The sequence below is a fragment of the Chlamydotis macqueenii genome, chromosome 8, assembly GCF_036417535.1.
Source record: "Chlamydotis macqueenii isolate bChlMac1 chromosome 8, bChlMac1.mat, whole genome shotgun sequence".
In the NCBI taxonomy this organism is placed as follows: Eukaryota; Metazoa; Chordata; class Aves; order Otidiformes; family Otididae; genus Chlamydotis; species Chlamydotis macqueenii.
This window is the reverse complement of record NC_141563.1, coordinates 32,411,874-32,431,578: the sequence shown is the minus strand read 5'-3', so window position 1 is coordinate 32,431,578 and position 19,705 is coordinate 32,411,874. Positions and strand designations below refer to the sequence as shown.

At 40.1% G+C, this 19,705-nt stretch overlaps 1 protein-coding gene across 1 annotated transcript in view; it reads left to right on the top strand.

Annotated features, from left to right (window-relative positions):
* The window catches only part of GLIS1 (GLIS family zinc finger 1), a 201,999-nt gene that overhangs the window by 175,513 nt on the left and 6,781 nt on the right, over nucleotides 1-19,705 (top strand). The window contains exons 7-8 of the mRNA XM_086753693.1: nucleotides 969-1,119; nucleotides 16,002-16,186. Coding sequence (XP_086609819.1) covers nucleotides 969-1,119; nucleotides 16,002-16,186 — 336 coding nt within the window. The remainder of the gene's footprint in view (nucleotides 1-968; nucleotides 1,120-16,001; nucleotides 16,187-19,705) is intronic.

The window sequence follows — 19,705 nt, the reverse complement described above, 5'->3', positions numbered from 1 at the left end:
CACTTCTGCAATCGCCCCTCATTGTGGATGCCTGCCCGCAGTGCAGCCTTCACACCAAAAGTCGCTGTCAAGGCCCTGACCGCCAGATAGCCTAGACTGTCTTAGGGCATGGCTTACTCTTCAGAAAGGAGACTATAAGAAAAAAACTTAATCTCAGCATCTTAATTCAAGATGTCCTGAACAAAGCTTCCTCAACAAAGTATGTGCATGAGGGCATGATAGACACTTGACCATTGGCTCCTGACTGCCATGGCAGAGGAGAGTAGCCAGAGTCCTAAAAAAAACGGAACATCAACACTCCTTCAGTACCTCTCTGTACTCGTGTTGTTTTCCTGATCTCATTAAAATTTTCTCCTCACTCCTCTTCACATTTAATTTATTGGGCTTTCATTTGTATAAAAATGTGATATTTTTAAATACTGTAGGATGTCCAGCAGCATACTAATTGAAAGTCAAATTAAAATATTTTAAATGGACAATGAAAAAACTCCAAATTTTGATCCCCCTTAAACAAACACAGTGCTCTGAGTTCAGTGTCTGATGTGATGGTGGTAAGGTACCATGTACCACTGTTGTCAGTATGAGCTCCATCATTCTGCAAACAACCAGCACTGTGGGTTCTCACTCAGAAGTATGGTGAAGGCAGGGTGAGAGTCCTGCCAGCTGCTAGGAGGAGCCCTTACAGGTGTGCAGTCACAACAAGGAAGAAACGGACCACCTGAGAGGATTGGAGGGGAGACACACACTTGCAAAATACCTTGATACAGCTTTGAGTGCGGTTCCAGGCACAGCAATATTCACTGATGTACTAGGTCTCTGGGTAGGTGACTCCCCCAGCAGAAGTGGGCTGCTGTGTGTTGGTGTCTCAGTCGGGTGGGGGATAGAGAAGGAGTTGGGGACTCTCAAGGACTTACTTGGATGCTTCTTTCCTTGCTTATTTTACTTTGCAAAATGATGTGTGTTCACAGGCATGTACAGTGGTACCAGCGCTAACCATAACGGTCCCTCACCAGGTGTATTGCCGCCTCCTCACGACCTCCCTTCAAGACACCATCCACTCGACTCTGCCCTTTCCAGTCCACATCACCATCAGTCACCGTTGGAGAGCGCCAGGGAAGGGTATGTGTGTGAAACATGCTTGGCCTCTGTCTGGCTTGATAATGAATGGTTAATTGTTTATTTTATATTGCATGGATGCTGTTCAAATGAAAAACAACGGCCCAAACTAAGCAATTTTGTTTGGTTTAGAACCATAGAATAATTTTGTTTTGAAGGGACCTCAGAAGGTCATGTTGTCCATTCCCTGTGCAAAGCAGAGCAAACTTTGACATCACTATCAGGTTCTCAAGGCCTTGTCCTTGTCTTCAGCAAAACACACTGAGATTTTTTTTTTCTTCATAGAATGAAATTGCATTTAGATTTTTGTTTTGTTTTGGTTTGGTTTTTTAATTCTTCCTTGATGACTTCTTGTAGGTTTGGATAAGTGCAGAGAACTTTTCTCAGGTAAAATGAGAAATCTCTTAAAGGGTAAAAAGCTCAACTATGACTCACTCAGGAATAAGGCAGTGTTTGCCTTAGTAAGACTTGGGCTTAGCGTCAGAGAGGCAGGCTTTCTCACTTCCTTGCTCTCTGATAAGATTTTCTGTACGACGTCTCTCAGCAGCAGGCATTAACCAGTAAGCTCCTAATCAGGGAAGGGTATATTATCACACTGACTGTATAGATTGCGTTGCTACAGTATCTAAAGCCCCGTTTGCTCAAGGGTCTCATAACATCTTCTCCACAGCAAAGAATCTCTGTAAGCCACAAAATTCTACTCTAATCTTTTTGCTCAGATTTTTTTTTGGTGCCTAGCCTCAGGCAAATTAAGCATCAAACTTACAGTTTTTCTTTCCAGCACTTTGGACAGGGAGGGGACTCTGATTTTGCTTTACTAATGGGAACGTGGGATACAGGGAGATTAGGAGATCTTGTTTCCTAAAAATATGTTGGGGTTCTTTAGTAAATACAGCAATTGAACGTAGAGTTTTCCATCCTCGTCCAGTGACTGACCCATCCCTTCTTTTAAGTGGGGAAAAGAAAGCCCAGAAAGTTTTTAATTGCATGCTTTAAGCAAAGGGCAGAAGGCAGGGTGTATGTGGCACGGAAGGGACATGGTAAGGAAAATTACAGCTAGAGTATCTGAAGAACAATCTGATTGAGGAAATTCAGTTAAGAACAAATTACTCTATTTTTTTTCTTAATCATGGAATGAATGCTGCAGCAAGCTAATCTTCTGTACCCTGCTGCTCCTTCAGCCATCTCTTCTGACCTATGCCAGTAGCAGGTGCCAGTGCGCCCTCCCAGTGTATGATGCATACCTGCCCATCACAGGAACAGACTTATTCTGTCCCTCAGCTACTGAAATGGTCGCATAAGATGCCTGTGCCCAGCCCTCCTCCTTCCCTGCCCTGTCACCCACATTCCTGACCTTCTATTTCCTGTCAGCAGACTCGTGCCCATGGCAGAGTCATGGCATGCTGATTTAGACTGAAGTTATACCAGAAAAATATGAAGTTTTCTGTAGCAGAGAAGGCAGTGAGCGCAAACAGGAAAAATGGAGACAGACAGTCCCAAAGTGAAGGTAATCCACGAGCTATTCTTTCCATGTGGAATGAGGCTACTTGAGTCTGGGAGAGTAGGATCCGTTCCTCTCACTGCTGCCCAGTGTGCTGCTCAGCTGTTTCTTCTTTGAGTTGGTTCTAGGGTGGGCTTCCTAGGAGAGTTAAGACAAAAACCACAACCAATAATGAAATAAACTAAGGAAGTGTGGGAAGGATTTAACAGGCTGTCAGTAAGGTGGATTTATTTCTAAGGCACTTCACAATTTGGTACTGTTAATAAGAAATGAAAGCAAGGACTTGACCAGAATGAGGCCAACAGACAGTTTTCCAGTTTGAGAGGTCTGAAGCTCCCAAATGAATTCTCCCTGCTGCCCCTCAGGCCTCCATTCCAGAGTACGGGACTTCTCTTTCAGCAGAAACACCACGCTGCGTGAGCTGAGTTTCTCACTGAGCCCCTTTCACAGATATTCTGATCATTTGCTTAGGCCAAAGCTTACATCAAGCTTACATCAGAACTGTCTCTCCAGTTTTCAGTGCTAGTGGAATAGGTATTCTTTCTCAGAGGAGACAACAGTGCTGTTATATTATCTCGGTACTTATATACCAATGTAAAGTCTTTGCAAAAACACTGTAGTTAATATCCTATTGCAAAATGTAAGAGTGAGATGATAACAGATTTCTAACCATGAACCAAACATCGGGAGATGGAGAGTGGAATGTATTTTTAATAGTTATTTTAAAACATGGTGTCTAGTTTCATGACATAATGGCTTGGAATATTTCAGCATCTCAAATACCATTTACTAAATTCAAAATAATCTGCATTCATCATTGTCATATCCAGTTCAGGACCCTTTTGCTGTATTTTAATTGGTTTTGCTTACATTGTTAATGACTGCTGAAATAAAGCCCATACATGGCATGTTAATTGCCAATACAGAAAACTTAGTGTGAACTAATAGTCCTTGAATTTCATTTAGCACAGTTTTGTTTAAAAAATTCATCCATTTAACTGGGCAAAATCACTTAATAATCTAACGCTTGGAGCCCCTGAATTACAGAACTGTTACACCTTTGCCAGTTCAGAGCAGTATGCCGTTACTCATATAACGTATATATGGTTTACAACAGGAAAGAAACACCTAACACTACCTTTCTTCATATTAACTGCTCCAGCTTTCTGGCACATATATCATGTTTTGCCTCACTTGTCAGCTGTCTCAGAGTTCATGTTTAAGTAAATGCAAAGAATTTCTGTGCTGTGAATCAGTGCGATGACAAGGCTGGATTGCATAGTTTTAGTCTGTGGAATGAACCAAATTATTACTATCAAGACATCTAATTACTGAGTCATCAAATATGCAAGATGCCAAAAACTACATAAGACAGAGTACAAATAGTCTACTCAAGTTTGACATAAGATTCAGAATTTGATTTAAAGGCTTTTTCTTTTTTTTTTTTTTAAAAAGCCCGATGTTATACCATCCTTTGCCAAAGTCAATACCAAGTGCAGCAGTCAGTTTTCCCAAATGGTTTGCTAAGACATTTAAATAGTTTGACAAAATTATCTAATTCACTTGAATATGTTCTGACAAAATCTGACTTCATTACCAAATATATTTATACTGGCTTTATACAATATGGAGAGTATTTTTTCAAATTCTGCTACGAAGTGCATGCTAGACCAAAAAATTTTACTTATATTGATATTAATTAAACTGAAAGTGTGTGACTGGGAAATATTTTGGCATCCAGAAAGTGGGCCTGTCGTGATCCAGGTTTAAATATAATTTATTTTTTATTTCAGTTATCAAAGGCTTACTTTAGCATTTCTTGTAGCATATGCCATGTATAATGTCTAGTTTTCCTTTGCCCATTGCAAAAATAGTCTGTTTTGATTTGTAGCAGAATGAAGATGGAAAGCCAGCTTTTAGTATTAAATCTTAGGTGAATGTTGCACTCTTATCTTTTTAGGGGTAATTATCTAAGCAATTTAAAAATGTACTTGGTTTCACTTGTAAGCTATCTCTGTAAATTCCAGTTTAGAATATTTAGTGTGATAAATTATCAGCTTAAATGAAACTGATACGATTAGAGTTAAGTGAGTTTGAGTGGTGGCACCAAGTTAAGGATTTGCACCAATTTAGCTTAATGACCTAACAAGGTCACTTTGTAGGATCTGAACACGGTCCCTCTGTGTGTGAGTGTGAGGCCCTCTGTCACTTGCGTCGCCCGTAACAAACAGCACTTATGTTCTCAAAAGGAGCTGGGGGTACTGACAAATAATAACTTCACTGGGAAGGTGATGTGTCTCCAAGGGAAAGGAAAGTCAAACTATTTTTCTGTATTCCTGTGGTAATTTAGGTCATTTCTGCTCTGCAAACCCAACAGTAAATGAAGAACTAGTGGGATTAAGACATCTGTGGTGTCCGTAGGTGATGATTAATGAGAACTCTGAAGCCAGTCTTGTGAGCCTTTAATATAAAGGATTAGATAATCAAGGTTAGAGGGAGGAGCGTACACAACTCTCCTTGCCCAGGCTTCTCACCAGCTAACTGCAACCAGTTCAAACCGTGTTCCAGACCTCCCTGTAGAGCCACTTACCCATACAGAAATCACAGGGCTTAAAAATAATCAAGTGAAAAGAGATATTTTAATCGGGCTGCTTAAACATCAGAATTTGTGTTTGCTTGCTTCTTAGCACCTGTTAATTCAAATACCACAGAAAATGTTAAAAATGTAGTCCTTCATTTCTCTTTACGTAAAGTAACACAAGGTACACAAAGCCTCCCTTCTTGCTCAACCAGGGGACGCCAGATTTGAAATTCCTGATATTTTTAAGGTGGAAAACAGATATACAGGATAAAATCTTGTGTGTTAGATTTGTGTGTGTACAACCACCATGTTGTACTTTGGCAGTAAGAGACCGTAAGCCAGCTCCTACCCGTATTTCAGCCCTGTTACGTACATTGCCACGACTGTGTCGGGTGCCTCCATTTCAGAAGAATCTGGTCCAGCCCCTCTACCTGCTCTCAGCGAGCTGTGGAGCTGGAAGAAAGCACTCTCCACCAGCCTCACATCTCTGCGCTGTGGGACTGCTTTTGGCTTCAGGTTTCCTGGTAGATGCTGATGGCATACAAAGGGTTTGGTGGGTGCTTGCTCATCAGATGCTCATACAGACGCACATTGTGGCTGTAAGAGTTTCACTGTTCTTTGCAAGCAGCTAGTTTTCTGGAGCATTACTGTTTCAGGGATAAGATCAAAGAAATCATCCCAAAACCAGTAAAAGAAATGGAGGAGACTCTTTGCAATACGTTATGCTCTCTCCTTGAACTGCCAGAATCCAGGCCAGGTAGGAAAATATATTTGTGTACCTAATTCTCATTACTTTAAGAGACAATTAGGTGTCAACTACTTATGTCTAATTTTTATTAGTCTTTAAGCTTGTGAGCTCACATAAATAAATTTACTAGGAACTGGCATGTTGCTTGATTCTTTGTAGGAAACAAACTTTTACTCTCCAGAAGTACTCTGGAGAACTGAATACCTACACAGCATTTGTAACAGTTCCTAGGACCAAGGAGATACATCACTCATTCATTGTGGATTCCACTGGAGAATACTCTTCATTTATAATAGAATACACAAGTCAGTGTTTTAGTCTTTCTTTCAAAAGCACTAAAACCAATAACAAGAAACAGATATCTCTGACAGCTGAAAACATTTTCAGTGGAGGAAGCCAAGAACCCATCACAATTTATCTCAGTGCTACGGATCTGAGCACGCAAAAGGGGCATCAGTACATCTGTCCAAAGAAAGAACAATGTACAGGTGCAGAGCTGAGGTTCATGTAACAAAGAAAATCAGTAATTAAAAGCATCTGGCTTCAAATCCCCAGTCATTTATCTCATTGTACAAAATGTGATCGGAATTCATTTATAATCATGTCCAGATAGGCTTAGACAGTTTTTCCCCCTTTAAAGCAAAATTAGCATTAGCATAGGCTTACTTCAACAGTACATGGTTAAGAATAACTTAGTGCTTGATCATGAGGTAAAATACTGTTTGGCCATCAGCAGAAATAGGTGGGCTGGGTTGACATTCATTAGAGCGCCTTCATCAGTGCATCTTAAAGTGAGCGCTGTGTTGCCTGCCCAGAAGAGACACTGTAAGCGGAACGACCTTGGGTTGAGAAATAAGAGAGTTACAGGAGAAGGTGGGAGGTTAAAGGAGTTGGTCAGAGTAACTCAGAAAGCGTTTCAGATGGATTCAGCCACATTCTGCATTATGTTAATGATTTTAGCCATTGCTGATTTTATCTGGTTAAATTTACGCTTAACATCTGTAAAGCTGATTTTTTTTTTCCAAATTTTGTTTTGTTTTTTAAGTGAAACTTCTGCAGTTAGATGTAAACCAGATATGCCAAACACAATAATTTACCATGGTATAACAAATTATTTAAGTTATCTTAACATCTCCCAGTATTCAGTATAGTGCCTTTTAGACTGTAAACTTGAAGAAGGCAGACATCAGCTACCAGTACAGAATCTACCTGCTCCTGGAAGCACCTTGCTGCACACTTGCCAGAGAATAATGACTTTAAATTACTAAAACAGGATTGATCAGTCAAGCAGGCAGTACATGCTGGATAATATTGAGTAGACAATATCTGTGTTTGATTGCATGTCTTTGTAATTGACTTCCTGGCAATCACTTGTACCTAAGGCAGTGCTCTTTATTTAAATATGTTTTGATATATCTTCACCACATTAATAAGGATTTTTTTTTTTACTTTTGAAATATATTTTCCTGATAGATTGTTAGCAAGAATAAGTTTTCAAATTTCCCTTACGTGTAATGTCTTCCACTGTAGTGATTCATCAGCTTCATTTCAAAGATTATTGAACAAACCTTTATAAATAAAAACGTCTTTTAGATTGGTGCAGTTCCCATAATGATCACTATAATTAACTGTTCTGCAGAAATTGCACGTGTCAAGTCAGAACAATTGCAGAGATATTCATTTAACATGGAAAAAACATGTTTGTGTCTATGTGTGAGTTTCTTTAGGTAATGAAATGCATTACAAAAATAGTGAGTTATGCTTCACGCCCAACTGAGACGTGCATGAGTCTTTGTTAGAAAAGATTGTATTTCAGTAAGTCACTCCGCACCTGAAGGGACGGCCGGCACAGAAAGCCTTTGCATGCACCAGGAAAGGACTCCTTTGGCTCCTGTGTAATTTTGAACCTGAGGCTGTTTTCGTATCACTGTTATTGGTATTATTAAAAATATTCTAAAGCAATTAAATAACCTAAGACTCTTCAGTCACCTTAAAGGTCCTGTGGACATCGTTCTCCATAATGTTTCTGAAGCCCCTCTTACTCCTCGTAGCTACCCAGCTCCTGCACGCCTTGCACGGGCACTTGTTGGCACTGCTCACAGTGTGGATGAGTGAAGATGCAGAGCTGGATTCAAATAATCCAAGGCGGTATTCTGAATGAAAAATAGTATCTTGTATTTGTCTAGAAGCTAGGAAAAGGCTGACGTTGCCTCAGTCCTGCTTTAAAGATGCTCCGTACAGAGATATGTCCTACGCTGTGTTAGTGGGAGAGCCAGAAATAGAGCTTGAGTCACTGAACAGCAGACAGCTACTCAAGCTGGCCAGAAGCACAGGGAGAAAAGAGAAAAACAGGAACACAGCGTCGTACCTTGTCATCATGGAGCAGAGACTGAGGCCTTGTAGGAAGGGCAGTGTGTCACAGCCCAGTAACTTGTTTGCTCATTGTTTATAGATAAGGGCAATAAAATGCAATGATGCCCAGGGAGGTGATCCGCAACGAAGGATTTATTGTATATCAGGGAGAGAGGAGAAGAGGAGAAAGGAAGAAAGAGGGAGAGAAGGAAAAGATTCCTTGCATTCCAGAAACGTAGCCAGAGGCACCTGGCAGTGATTAGTGCAAAGGTTCACCAACTTCAGATAGAGTCCGTCTTAAAAAAAAAAAAAGGTAAAAAAAAAAGTGAACGGTATAACTGTTTCCTGAGCATGTGCTGACAGAAATTCCCGTAGGGCAAGACCCAGAACAGAAACACGTGGCAAGAGATTGGGCGCTATCCAGAGACCAGATTAGCAGAGCTTTACACATAATTTTTAATATTATGAGAAGAGATGAAAATCAGTGTTAACTTTTTTTTTACATTTAAAAAAAAAATAATCTCCTAGTCCTGGAACTGAATTGGACTTTCTCACAATATAAGTAACTATAATGCTTGAGGGAGAGATTTTATGAATGAAATGGCTGGCATGCTGGTTTTTATGGTAGAACCTGGTTTCATGGAAAAATGTGAGGTTTTATAACTAGCTGCAATACTGTACAAGTCACGATAAAACACGGAGCTTCTTTGCTTTGTGCTTCTCACTCTGGTGCTTTATTGTATACTTTTCTCCATATTAATGTAAGTTCACCGTAATTCTCCAAGTCAAGATTGTTTGATAAGGTGATACACTATGCATGAGAACTGTATTACAGAATGATCTTATAACCCAAAATATACAAAAACTTATTTCAGATAAAGGACAGATGGTTTTCAGCCTGGATTTGGTCCTGTTTCCACTGAACTCAATGGGATATGGGTTGAGGTTCTTTGTCTAGCTGAGGAATCTGCCAATCAAGCCATCACATCATAAAAAGAAAAAAACCAAACCAAAACAAAACCTAGACAGTTTTCATATTGGAAACATCCCTATCTTAGATGCTTCTATTTTATGGTTACAATTCATTCCCACTTAATAGTCAAGAATCTCTGTTTGAATTTGTTTTCTTTATTTTTCAATTTTCAATTCCATTCAGTATTTACTAATTAAGTATACTGTGTTTAGTCTTTGGCAGTCAAGAGATGATCAACTAGGTCATGAAAAAGCTCATCTTAAAACAGCTCAAAACCTGGCTTTACTCTGTGTTAATTTGTCCAGGAACTGCTATTGAACAAAGACTGGCTGAAGCAAAGTGTGAAAACTGTTTTTTACTCAGACTAAGTGCTGTGGATGAATATAGAAAACATACATCTTGACAGAAAGCTCAGAAAAATCAATGTCAATATGTATTTAATTTTTGGTTCTTTATGTTGCCATAAGATTGGAACAAGACATTTGCTGTGCATTGTGAAAATAGGCAAATTCTTATACACCACTGCCTACTTCGGGAGGCTGAAGGTGGAGGCAGGGTAAATAATTCTAAAACGAGGTAATGGTACTTGTAGCCTATTGTAGGTGAATAGCCAGCTCATGGCATGACTAGATAGTTCCCTCACAGAGGCCTTAAAATTTAAAATGAACTTTCACCATCCAAAATATATTGTTACAACATGATCAGAAGAAAAATTATGTAAAAGTCTTACTGGGATTTCTGTTTGAGATTCCTAAAGGTATGCAATTTATAAAATGAGAGAGAACACAGATTAATATCTTCTATGTTTTGACTTCTAATTCTCTTTTTTAAAAAAAATCCTTCTGTTGAGATCCAGATTTCTGAGCATTCCCACTGATATGAGTGACAAATGCTTTGCAGTAGAGGTGAGGAATTGGCTCATCTGTATCTAACACCTGGTTTAATGACTCTTTGTGGGTAGTATCCCATCTGACTTGAAGAGCTTCCCTTGGGAAGGGCTGAGGATTTTAGGAGAGTGTTTAGCATGGTGCAGAAATGTGTGCAGTGTCACAGACAAGGTATGTTACTGAATTAGGATCAGTTCTTCCGATAGTTTTCTGTCAATTGTGTGGATGAAGGTATTACATAAACAAGATTTTTCTGATTAGTCCTTTTACTTAATTGTCTACTGATGCATCCTCAGGAGAGGAATGCTTTAGCTTTGCAATTCCACCTGAAATCATAGGTCCCTCCAGACCAGTGTTATGTCTTCAGCGCCATCCTACACATGGTGCTTCAAAGGGAATTTGGAAAAACCCACAATACCTGGTCTATCATAGAAGCTGTATGATGAGTGAGGAGACAGAATTCCTCTCTGACTCCTTGGGCGATCAGTTTACATCCTGAAGCACAAGATTTGATTACCCCTCGCTTAGCATGGAAATGTTGGTTTTGGCCATTAAATTATTCAGTCCCTTTTTAAAAAGCTAGGTATTTTGTTTGATTCTGTGACGTCCCGTGGCTATGGATGCCACAGGCCAGAGCATGCTGCGAGAACAAAATGTTCCTTTTGTTTTAAGCCGACCTGCTGCTCTCCATGGTGCATGATGCCCTGTTGCTCCCATGTCTTGGACAGAGCGGAGAGGAGACTGAGTCCTCCATGGCACTTTTGTAATCTGAAAAACTGCATTTTAAATTATCTTCTTTCAGTGGCATGCTTCTAGTTTTGGCAGTTTTACTTTGTAAGAAAACCTTGTCTTACTATTACAGTGTATCTTCAGCTGTTTTTAACTCCTGTCATGACTTAATGCATCAAAACTGAATACAGCTTTTTGGGGTTTACCACTATGTAATTTATGGTCATTAGTAAGTAGATTCTTCATGCATCCAACTGTATAGTTCCCTTTCTGTTATTACCACTGCCCAAGAAAGTTGCACATTATTCCTTCAGCACTGCTGTTCCCAAAAGATACTGTAAGTTCAAAGCCAGTCAACACATGGAGGGAACACAGGCTGTTTTGGTGCACACCTCCCTGTATGAGAAGTATTGAGAAGCTCCTACTGGTTTTAGGTCTGAAGGCACCACAATGAGTCGTCAAGTGAAAAAACTTTCCTACTTGCATCATGTATTACATACAGCAAGGCGTTTAGCAGTAGCAGTTTCATCAGCAGGCAGCTGGAATTCTGGATTCAGAGAGGGCTTGCTAGTAACTCCACTCCTGTCTGTAGCAGATGGTGGCTAGGAACAAGGCAAATGCACAGTTAACGTGTTACCTTTCACATAAGGGACACACGGTTTCTGATAACAGAGTAGTAAAAGCCTTGCGTGGGTTAATTTGTTGTTTGAATTACTAAGTGTTTTACTATCAAGCATCCTTTTAAGACTGGATCGACACTCAGACGACATCAGCAGTGCGAGCAATCTGTAAGAATTGTTGATTCTTCCTGGCTTTCTCACAAGGTTAGGGAGACAGCAAGTAGATTTATGCTCCTGAACAGAAATACTCTGTATAGCCAGGAGCCCTTAAATTGAATGAATTAATTAAGGATAAGGATTTTTTTTACATAAGTGTGAGGGTATTTATTTATATATATCACTGTATAGCTACATATAGGCACAGATACATATTAACAGGCCCCAAAAGGACCTTCACGTTTACTGAATTATACAAGTTACAATTAAAGTAAAATATATGCTATATATTTATTATTAATATCCAAACCAAAGCAAACTGTGGTTCTAGTGCAGTATTAACAGGAAATGTCCAGGCTATTAGTTATTAAAACACATATGTCTGAGCTACTGCCTGGGAATTTGTAATGTATCCAGCTGAGTGCCTGGTGTAAGTAGTTTAGTGTTTCTTCTTCCACACAGAAGGCATCTCCTTTTAAGCTCTTTTCTTTTAAGCTCTTTCTCTTTGCTAATGCATTATCTATTGAATTTGTATTGGGAATTATTCCTCCTCTTTTTTAACAACCTGAGTATCACAGCAACCTAATTAGCAGGCAAGTATTCAGGAGAGAATTAAAAACACGGCACTGGGAACTGGACAGTTAGCTGATGAAAAAAACTCTCCTTGAGCATGCCAAAGCACGTTGACACATGTATACATGCACAGAAAATAAAATTTTAGGGACCATCTCGAGCTGTAGGCATTGTGATGAATATTTTAAGGAGACAAATCCCCATGTTGGCCTCTTGTGCTAATATAGCCAGATCTTTCTGCTGAGCAAAGCTCTTTCCTAGCTGAAAACCGTGCCTTAACTTTTGGAAAGGTGTTACATGCCCTGTTTGGGACAGACTGAGCAGAAGGTAGTAGATTTTATGGTGACCCCCTCAATTGCACGAAACTCTGTTCATGCAGAGGAGGCAGCGATGGTCAAGCATTAGAGGGAGCTTTCAGGGTTTCGGCTGAGGTTCCTGGGCTACAGTGGGTCCCTGGCTGCCCGCAGGCAGCAATGCTGGGCTCCAGCACCCCACTAGCAGTGCCCAGCCGGAGCACTGAGCTGGAGCAGGGCCCCACACACCTCCACACCCCTCCTGCCTCACAGAGGGAGCCTCACCTGCTCTCAACCAGCCATTTCAAAGGCTTCCAGGCACAAAGGCTGTCACAACTGTTGAGCTCACACACAGGAAAAACAGGAATGCCAAAGAGTGTGAATGGGGAGAAGCATTGCTTTAAAAATAACAATTATAACTGTTACATTCTTCTCACATGGTTAAGATTTAAATAGCCTCTGGGAGTAGTTAAACTGTGTAGGGAAGGATTTTCGGTATTCCCACAGCTGGATACCTTAAATGTACCATTTTTGTTTGACATGCAAGATATTTGCATAGAGTTTAAAAATGCGATTACTCGACCATCCTAACAAAGCACTGGAGAGCGAGCATCCCGGCAGGCCTCTCTGGGGTGCTGCGTTTCCCAGCAGTGGCCAGGACAAGACATTTCAAGAGAAGGCAGAGGAAACCCAACACGGGCAGTTGCAGAGTACTCGCTCACCAGAAGTATTTTCCTCCCTCATTCAGAGTGGTTTCTGGCTCATCCAGCCCTTGGAGTTTTTAGTACATCTTTTGTTTCTCTTTTAAATGTGTGTGTGGTCATTATCCATATAAATGTCACTATCACGATTTCTTTTAGCTATTATCTTTCCAATGACAACAACTGCAATCTTTTTAATCTCCTTTCAGATAGAAGCATTTCCAGGCTTCTAACAGCATTTCTGGCATGTTGAGGACAATGGTTCCGTGCGCGCCGTTTGAAGGGGCTGGTGACCATTTTGTAATTTGTGGTTGTGCTTTGCTGGCCACTCCCTTGCAAAGACTTTTCCATAGCAAAGACCATAACAAAGACTTTTCCACAGGTCCCAGCAGATAATGTCAGCCCCCTCTTCGTGCAGTAGTTCACCACAGACACGCATTTGAGAGCATTTCCAGAAGATAACAACTTGTAGCTGGGCTGCACGACAGCTCATTTCTGTTAAAATGTTTCTCCACTGAGACCTTTGAGGAAAAACTACAGCCACAAGGGAGCCGACCATAAGTGTTTAGCTGCTTCTTAGCAAATAAACTCGGTATTTTCCCCTGAGCATCTGCTCTTCAGCAGTTCAGGCCCCGGAGAGCGTTTTCTGTCTCTGACCAAAGAGGGCACAGGTGGCCCCTGTGCTGCCCACCTCACTGTTCAGCCCCTCTGCTGCCCCAGGCCTTTAACCCTCGGGTGAGGCAAGGGCCGTCCCGGCATTGTTGCTGAGCTCTTTTTAATATGCACTTAGAACAACAAACAGATAAGATTTTTTTTTTCTTTGCATGCTTGGTCTTGAAATTCTACTTTAGTTCTCTTTATTTTATATATTGCTGATCATTGCTGATGGGGAGGGTGTTATCTTTCTCACAAAAAAATATTTTCCCATTCTTGCATATTTGGCTTGAAATTATCCTTGCCTTCACACATTTAACAATACTGGTTTAATTCTTCAGCTTAGTTTGGGGATATTCAGAGTCTCTGTGGTTTGTATTATATGCCTTATTTTCCTGCTTTGGGTGATGGAATTATTTCAGCATAGGATGGGCTTTGACTGCTTGATTTATTTAAGCCCCTTTTAATAGAGTGTCACTGTGACAGCTTTTGGCAGCGTTCCTCTGCCTCTCATGTTAAATTTGATTAAGCTGTTGTCACCATTAATTCACAGTTCATCTATATTTACCTCCTGAACGCTCCCATGTAGTGCTTCACCCTAAGTCAAGCGTAGCATCGCTCCCCAAGTTTAATCCCAACTGCTCCAAGAAGCAGTGGTGTAAACTGGTGAGGAACTGCTGTTGCAAATCATGGTTTATGGTGTTTGAATGGCTTCTGCAGTGCTAGAGGAAGACACCAGTGAGAGATCCGAATTGTTTTTCAGTTGATTCTTTGTATGCCTGCAATGGTTTGTGCTCAGTACTTTCTTTCCAGCTAGGTGAGATGTACTATAACCTGCAGGGATATTTTTATTTCTACGCCTCAGGACCTGTAGCTGTGAAGTTTCAGCAGAGTGGCTCTCAGACAGGTGGTTTTTCTAGCATCCTAGTGCTGCTCAAAGAGCCGCCTCTTATGTTCAGCAAAAGATCCAGAGACAGCAGAGGGTATATGGTGAACATATGGTCCATGCAGCCCACACATTTGAGAGTGTAACACTGGGCTATGGAGCAAAAGGCCATTTGTCACAGGTACCACAGGAAGAGAAAAGATACAGCTTCTACCTATGTACTCATTTACAGCGTTAGTTCAGTGCAGCTCTAAAAGAGGCTTGTATGTGAATGGCCAGGTTTTTGGTCCCATCCTCTGCACCGTGCCATCTTTCTGGCTGCAACTGGCCAAGAGACCATTCTTTGGCAAAGCGTTCGTCCCTTCTGGGTCAGCTGCTGTACCACCCCTTGGTGGGATGGTCGCCTTCTGGCAGGGAGGAAGCACTGAAGCTTCTCTGCTTCACTCCGGTGGCAGAGGATGCCTGAGGACTTCATGGAAACGGGTTAGTGAGGTTCTTCCTCAGCTGCTCCAGCTCCTTGCGGGAGTGTTGGGTCAGGGTCTGTTCACTGAGCGGGTCTGCACCAGCACTCCTGTGCTGGCCCAAGTCCTAGGCATCTGGGGGGAATTCTCCATCTCTCAGGTACAACCAGTTCTCAGTCTTCCACTGAACAGGGCAGCCACAAGCACTTCCTCAGGCTTTTTCTTTGAAAAGACAGTACCATCTGTTGCAGTTCAAGCTGTATTTCTAAGTCTAAAAAATCCTGCATGAGGAATAACTGAAACTAATGCTTTTCTTTGTCTTGACTGAAACTTGGATGTAAAGCTTTACCCTGTTACAGCCATGAAGGCTCTTAAACAATTTGCTTGCCTTTACTCATTCTAGCAGCATTCTCCACTTCGGTTTCCTGGACGTGTTTCTCAGCTCCCAAAGTTTTAAGTTAAAACTGAGCTGTGTCTAAGTTGCTTACAGAGGAGTGGTGTCATTTTGCTCCTCTCATTATGGCGAGTACAGGAAGTCAATGTAAAGGAACAGAAATATTTTCTAACTCCCTTTCTTCCTAATGAATACCTGAAAGCGGCACTGCATTGTTATATATATATATATATGTATATATTTTTTACAATAAATTTCTACCTGCAAAAGAAATATTTCTGTAGTTTGGCCATTATGGAAATGGGGCTTTTCAAATATTTCATTTTCCCATATTGTGATGTGATATGTGAAGTTTTTCTGTATTTTCTTTTTCTAGGCTTGCTCCCAGCATAACCTCTCCACTTGTCAGCCCCCTGAAATCATTAGTTCCACCTTCCCTATTGCAGAAACACAGCTCTCCATCATCACACAGCCAGTCACCAAATGGGCAGCAGTTTTCTGGAATACCGAATAAACCATATGCTCAATTTCAAAACCAGTCTGTACAGCAGGGATCTCAAGGTAACTCTTCCCTCTTTTTCTTTTTTTTAAACTTTCCTAATTGAGGAGAAATTATTTGTTTAGTTTTGCACTTTTGGCCAATACTGTCTTATTAAGAGACTGACAGCATTTCAAGGGGAACTCAATTTTTAAAGTGGCTTGATATAAATACAGAGCAAAATTTTCAGACCAGTTCATGCTGTGATATGTTATCATAATGGGGAAAGCTATCAGAACAGCAGATTTATTGCATTTATGCAGATTTTTCAGTAGATGGCTACTAGCTATGCACCTCATCTGACTGCTCATCCAGCCTTCCATCAGCCTGGAGTGACCCTGCCAAAGCAGGAGCCCCCTAGTCCCAAAATACATGGGCTGAAGCACACCTTGGCAATGTCCTGCTCAGTCCCCTGATTGTGATGCACTAGATATTAGCTTAGACAAAGCAAAAGTATTTTGCTATTTATTATTTGGAAGTCTGGCATCTGTATTATTGTATATAATAATATGCAAAGGCACTCTGGACAACTATAGAGTGCCAGTGTGATTTGAGGACGAGAATGGGAGCAGCTAAGTAGCTGTCCCATTGCTTAATTTAAAACATTTTTTTTGTCCTGAATTGCCCAGCCTTTTTAATTGGGAGCTTATTTACCTATTCTGGAGTTCTGCTGTGGGAACTAATTAATGTTTCTGCAATTTTTGAGGTATAACTTAGCAAGTGATGTTATTATCACGGATTCTTCCAGTAACAGGAGCTTGCATATTTAAGAAATATGTTATATAATCCAGATGTTATGCTGATTAAGTGTGGTAAATAGTCACAATAAAGAAGTGTGCAGCACATCTGTCTGGTTGCAAGTATAACCAAGCCTATAAGTTTATACATTCAGATAACCAGCTTTTTGAAACTCACTTCACAGCTGTATTGTCATTTGTATAAGGACATTTTTGGCTGGCAAAGTATCACATGTGATCAGTTTACCACTGGGCAAAATAGGAGGTTTGCTTTCTCTCAATACGTGCTAAGGCTGGGTCTGAACCACAGAACTTGAATACAAACCCAGTGAGCAATTCACAGCTGAAACGGGGTTCAGTATCCCAACAGTTCCCTCTGCCCTTCATTCTCTGAGGAGTGTTTTTGCTGTTTGGTTGGACTGACTTTGTCTGAAAAGTTAAAGCGTATTATATTAAATGATTTGTGCTGAAGGAAAAACTAACTCAACCTGATGCTCAACGGATTATTCAATTTAAAAAGATTAACTCTGTAAGGGAAAAGTGGCAGATTTATGATAGCATGTAATGATATATGATTATGTTACTATAATGAGCTAAATAACTACAAACCACAAGAGGAAAGTTTAGCAGCTCATTACTACGGCAGAAACAAATGCATAGACAGAACAAGTTTTGAACCACTTAAATAAATTGACTTTATTCCTTAAGAAAACCACATTTCCTTTTGAATGAATTGTTGCTTTCTAAGTGTTATGTCATGTGGTTTTGAAAAAGCAATAATTTTCCACTTTGGCCAAATGTTGAAGTATTATTATAAATTCATTATGGAAATGGTCATTCAAAAATCAATTTTGATTAGCAGCCTTTGAAACCAATTGATCTGTAACCTGTAGTTAGCTGTACTTGCTCTACATCTTTTTTTTGCATCTCAGTTCATTAATAGCACATTTTTCTAACGGAATCTATAGTAATTTGGGAGTTTTGAATTTTTGCCGAGAAAAGGAACACTATGTAAGTCTAGCTGTAGAACCAGGGGTCTGTATATAAACATACAAACATGGATCTGGAATTCTTAGAAGATGGCAAGCTTCATCAAGCTGGTAGCAGAAATATTGATAATGAAAGAATAAGCTGACATTATTTATATGTTTAAAACCAGTTGTAGTAAGATCACATGGAAATTATTACATGCTGAAAGAATTTGGCAGGCAATGGAATCCTGTAGTTATTTATACCTGACGTGATTTCTTGACAGAAATTTTATGGAATTTGAAAAGCTGAGATTTATTTGCACATACATGTAAATGACATGACATAACAAGATGGCATTTAATAGGCATATTCCAATTATTTGCTCATTACATCATTCATTCTAAAGTTGCTTGAAGTTTTCTAGGCTGTGCCTTAGAGAAACAGAGGCAGCCAGTGCACTGTGTGAAGTGGCTAACTGCAGCTTTTCTGTCACAAATTATTTCAAAGCAAAATTTTAACTAAATGTTATGTTTGGAACTCAGTTTATTCCTTTATTAACTGTTATATTTCTACATCTACTGTACATAAAACATTTAATAGTGATCATTTAAACTGACAGGACATTTAGTAAATTCTTCACTTGAAAATTAACCTGAGAAATTTTTTTATTTAATCAAAACTGAAGGAAAACCTGAAATACATGTGGAAAAAAAAATATTGGTGAAATATTTGTTGCCAAATTATTACTACACTTTTGCTCTCCTAGAAGGAGCAGGGATGTTTGCAGCAGACAAACCTCCTTGCTTACTTCATATTTTAACCGCTGAAGGGAGTATTTTTTAAGAACTTGTAAAAAATGGTCCATGTTTAGTTTACTCTAATCAACCACATGTGGTTGTTAATTGAACCACTGGTTATGGGATTTTAATAATAACTTAATTCCTAATACTTTCTGTGGAAAGCATTTAAAAAAATCTAAAGGAACCACAACTAAATGGCATGAACCAAAAGCACCTTTCTTTAATACTGCACGTTTTTAAAATGTATAAATGCAGTAAAGCTCTGACTTGTACTGCATATGCAAATCAAATATTATGTTGCCTGCAAGCAACAAGTTTCATTTCCTGTGGTTCTGTAAAATGAGTGAAACCTTATCTGGCAAGAGAACTCCTTGTTCCAAAAGTCCTTGTGGTTGCTTTAACTCACATGACCTTTCCATCTCTGTCTAATTACTATGGTTTTTGGGAACACTTAGCATTTAAACAAGCTGGCAATTTTCCCTTTCTCATAGTGTAAAAGATGGGTGAGGCTCAGATCCTCTGGAACAGATTGACTGGCCTCTTGAGCCGTGCCAGGCTACTGAAGGCCATCAGCAAGAGCCAACCTACCTGGTACCAAAAGAAACTCTCTGATTGCACCCCTGAAGCGGGTGGGAGTGTAGAAAGTATATTAAAAGTCATGAAAAAATCTTACTGACATAGCAAGTCACTGCTCCTGCAGTCCTTCAACCTGAAGGTATGCAATTTCAGTCACTCCAAGATTCATTTCCACCTTCCAGCATTGCCAGATTTTCAAATACAGCTTTTAATACTGCAAGCACAATTCTTCCTATGCAAGTGTTGTTTCATGCCCAGTTTAAGTGCAGGGAACATCATCAAAATCTTCCTATACATCCCAGTAGTGGAACTGCAGATCAGGTTTACCAGCTGCAACTGCAGTTCTTCAGTGTTTTCAGATGTAAGGCCAGAGTCCCCCTGAACAAATCGCTGCCACTGTCACTCCCCGTGAAACCTCCACGCAGTCACGTGAGAGGTTATTCTGAAGATGAGGCAT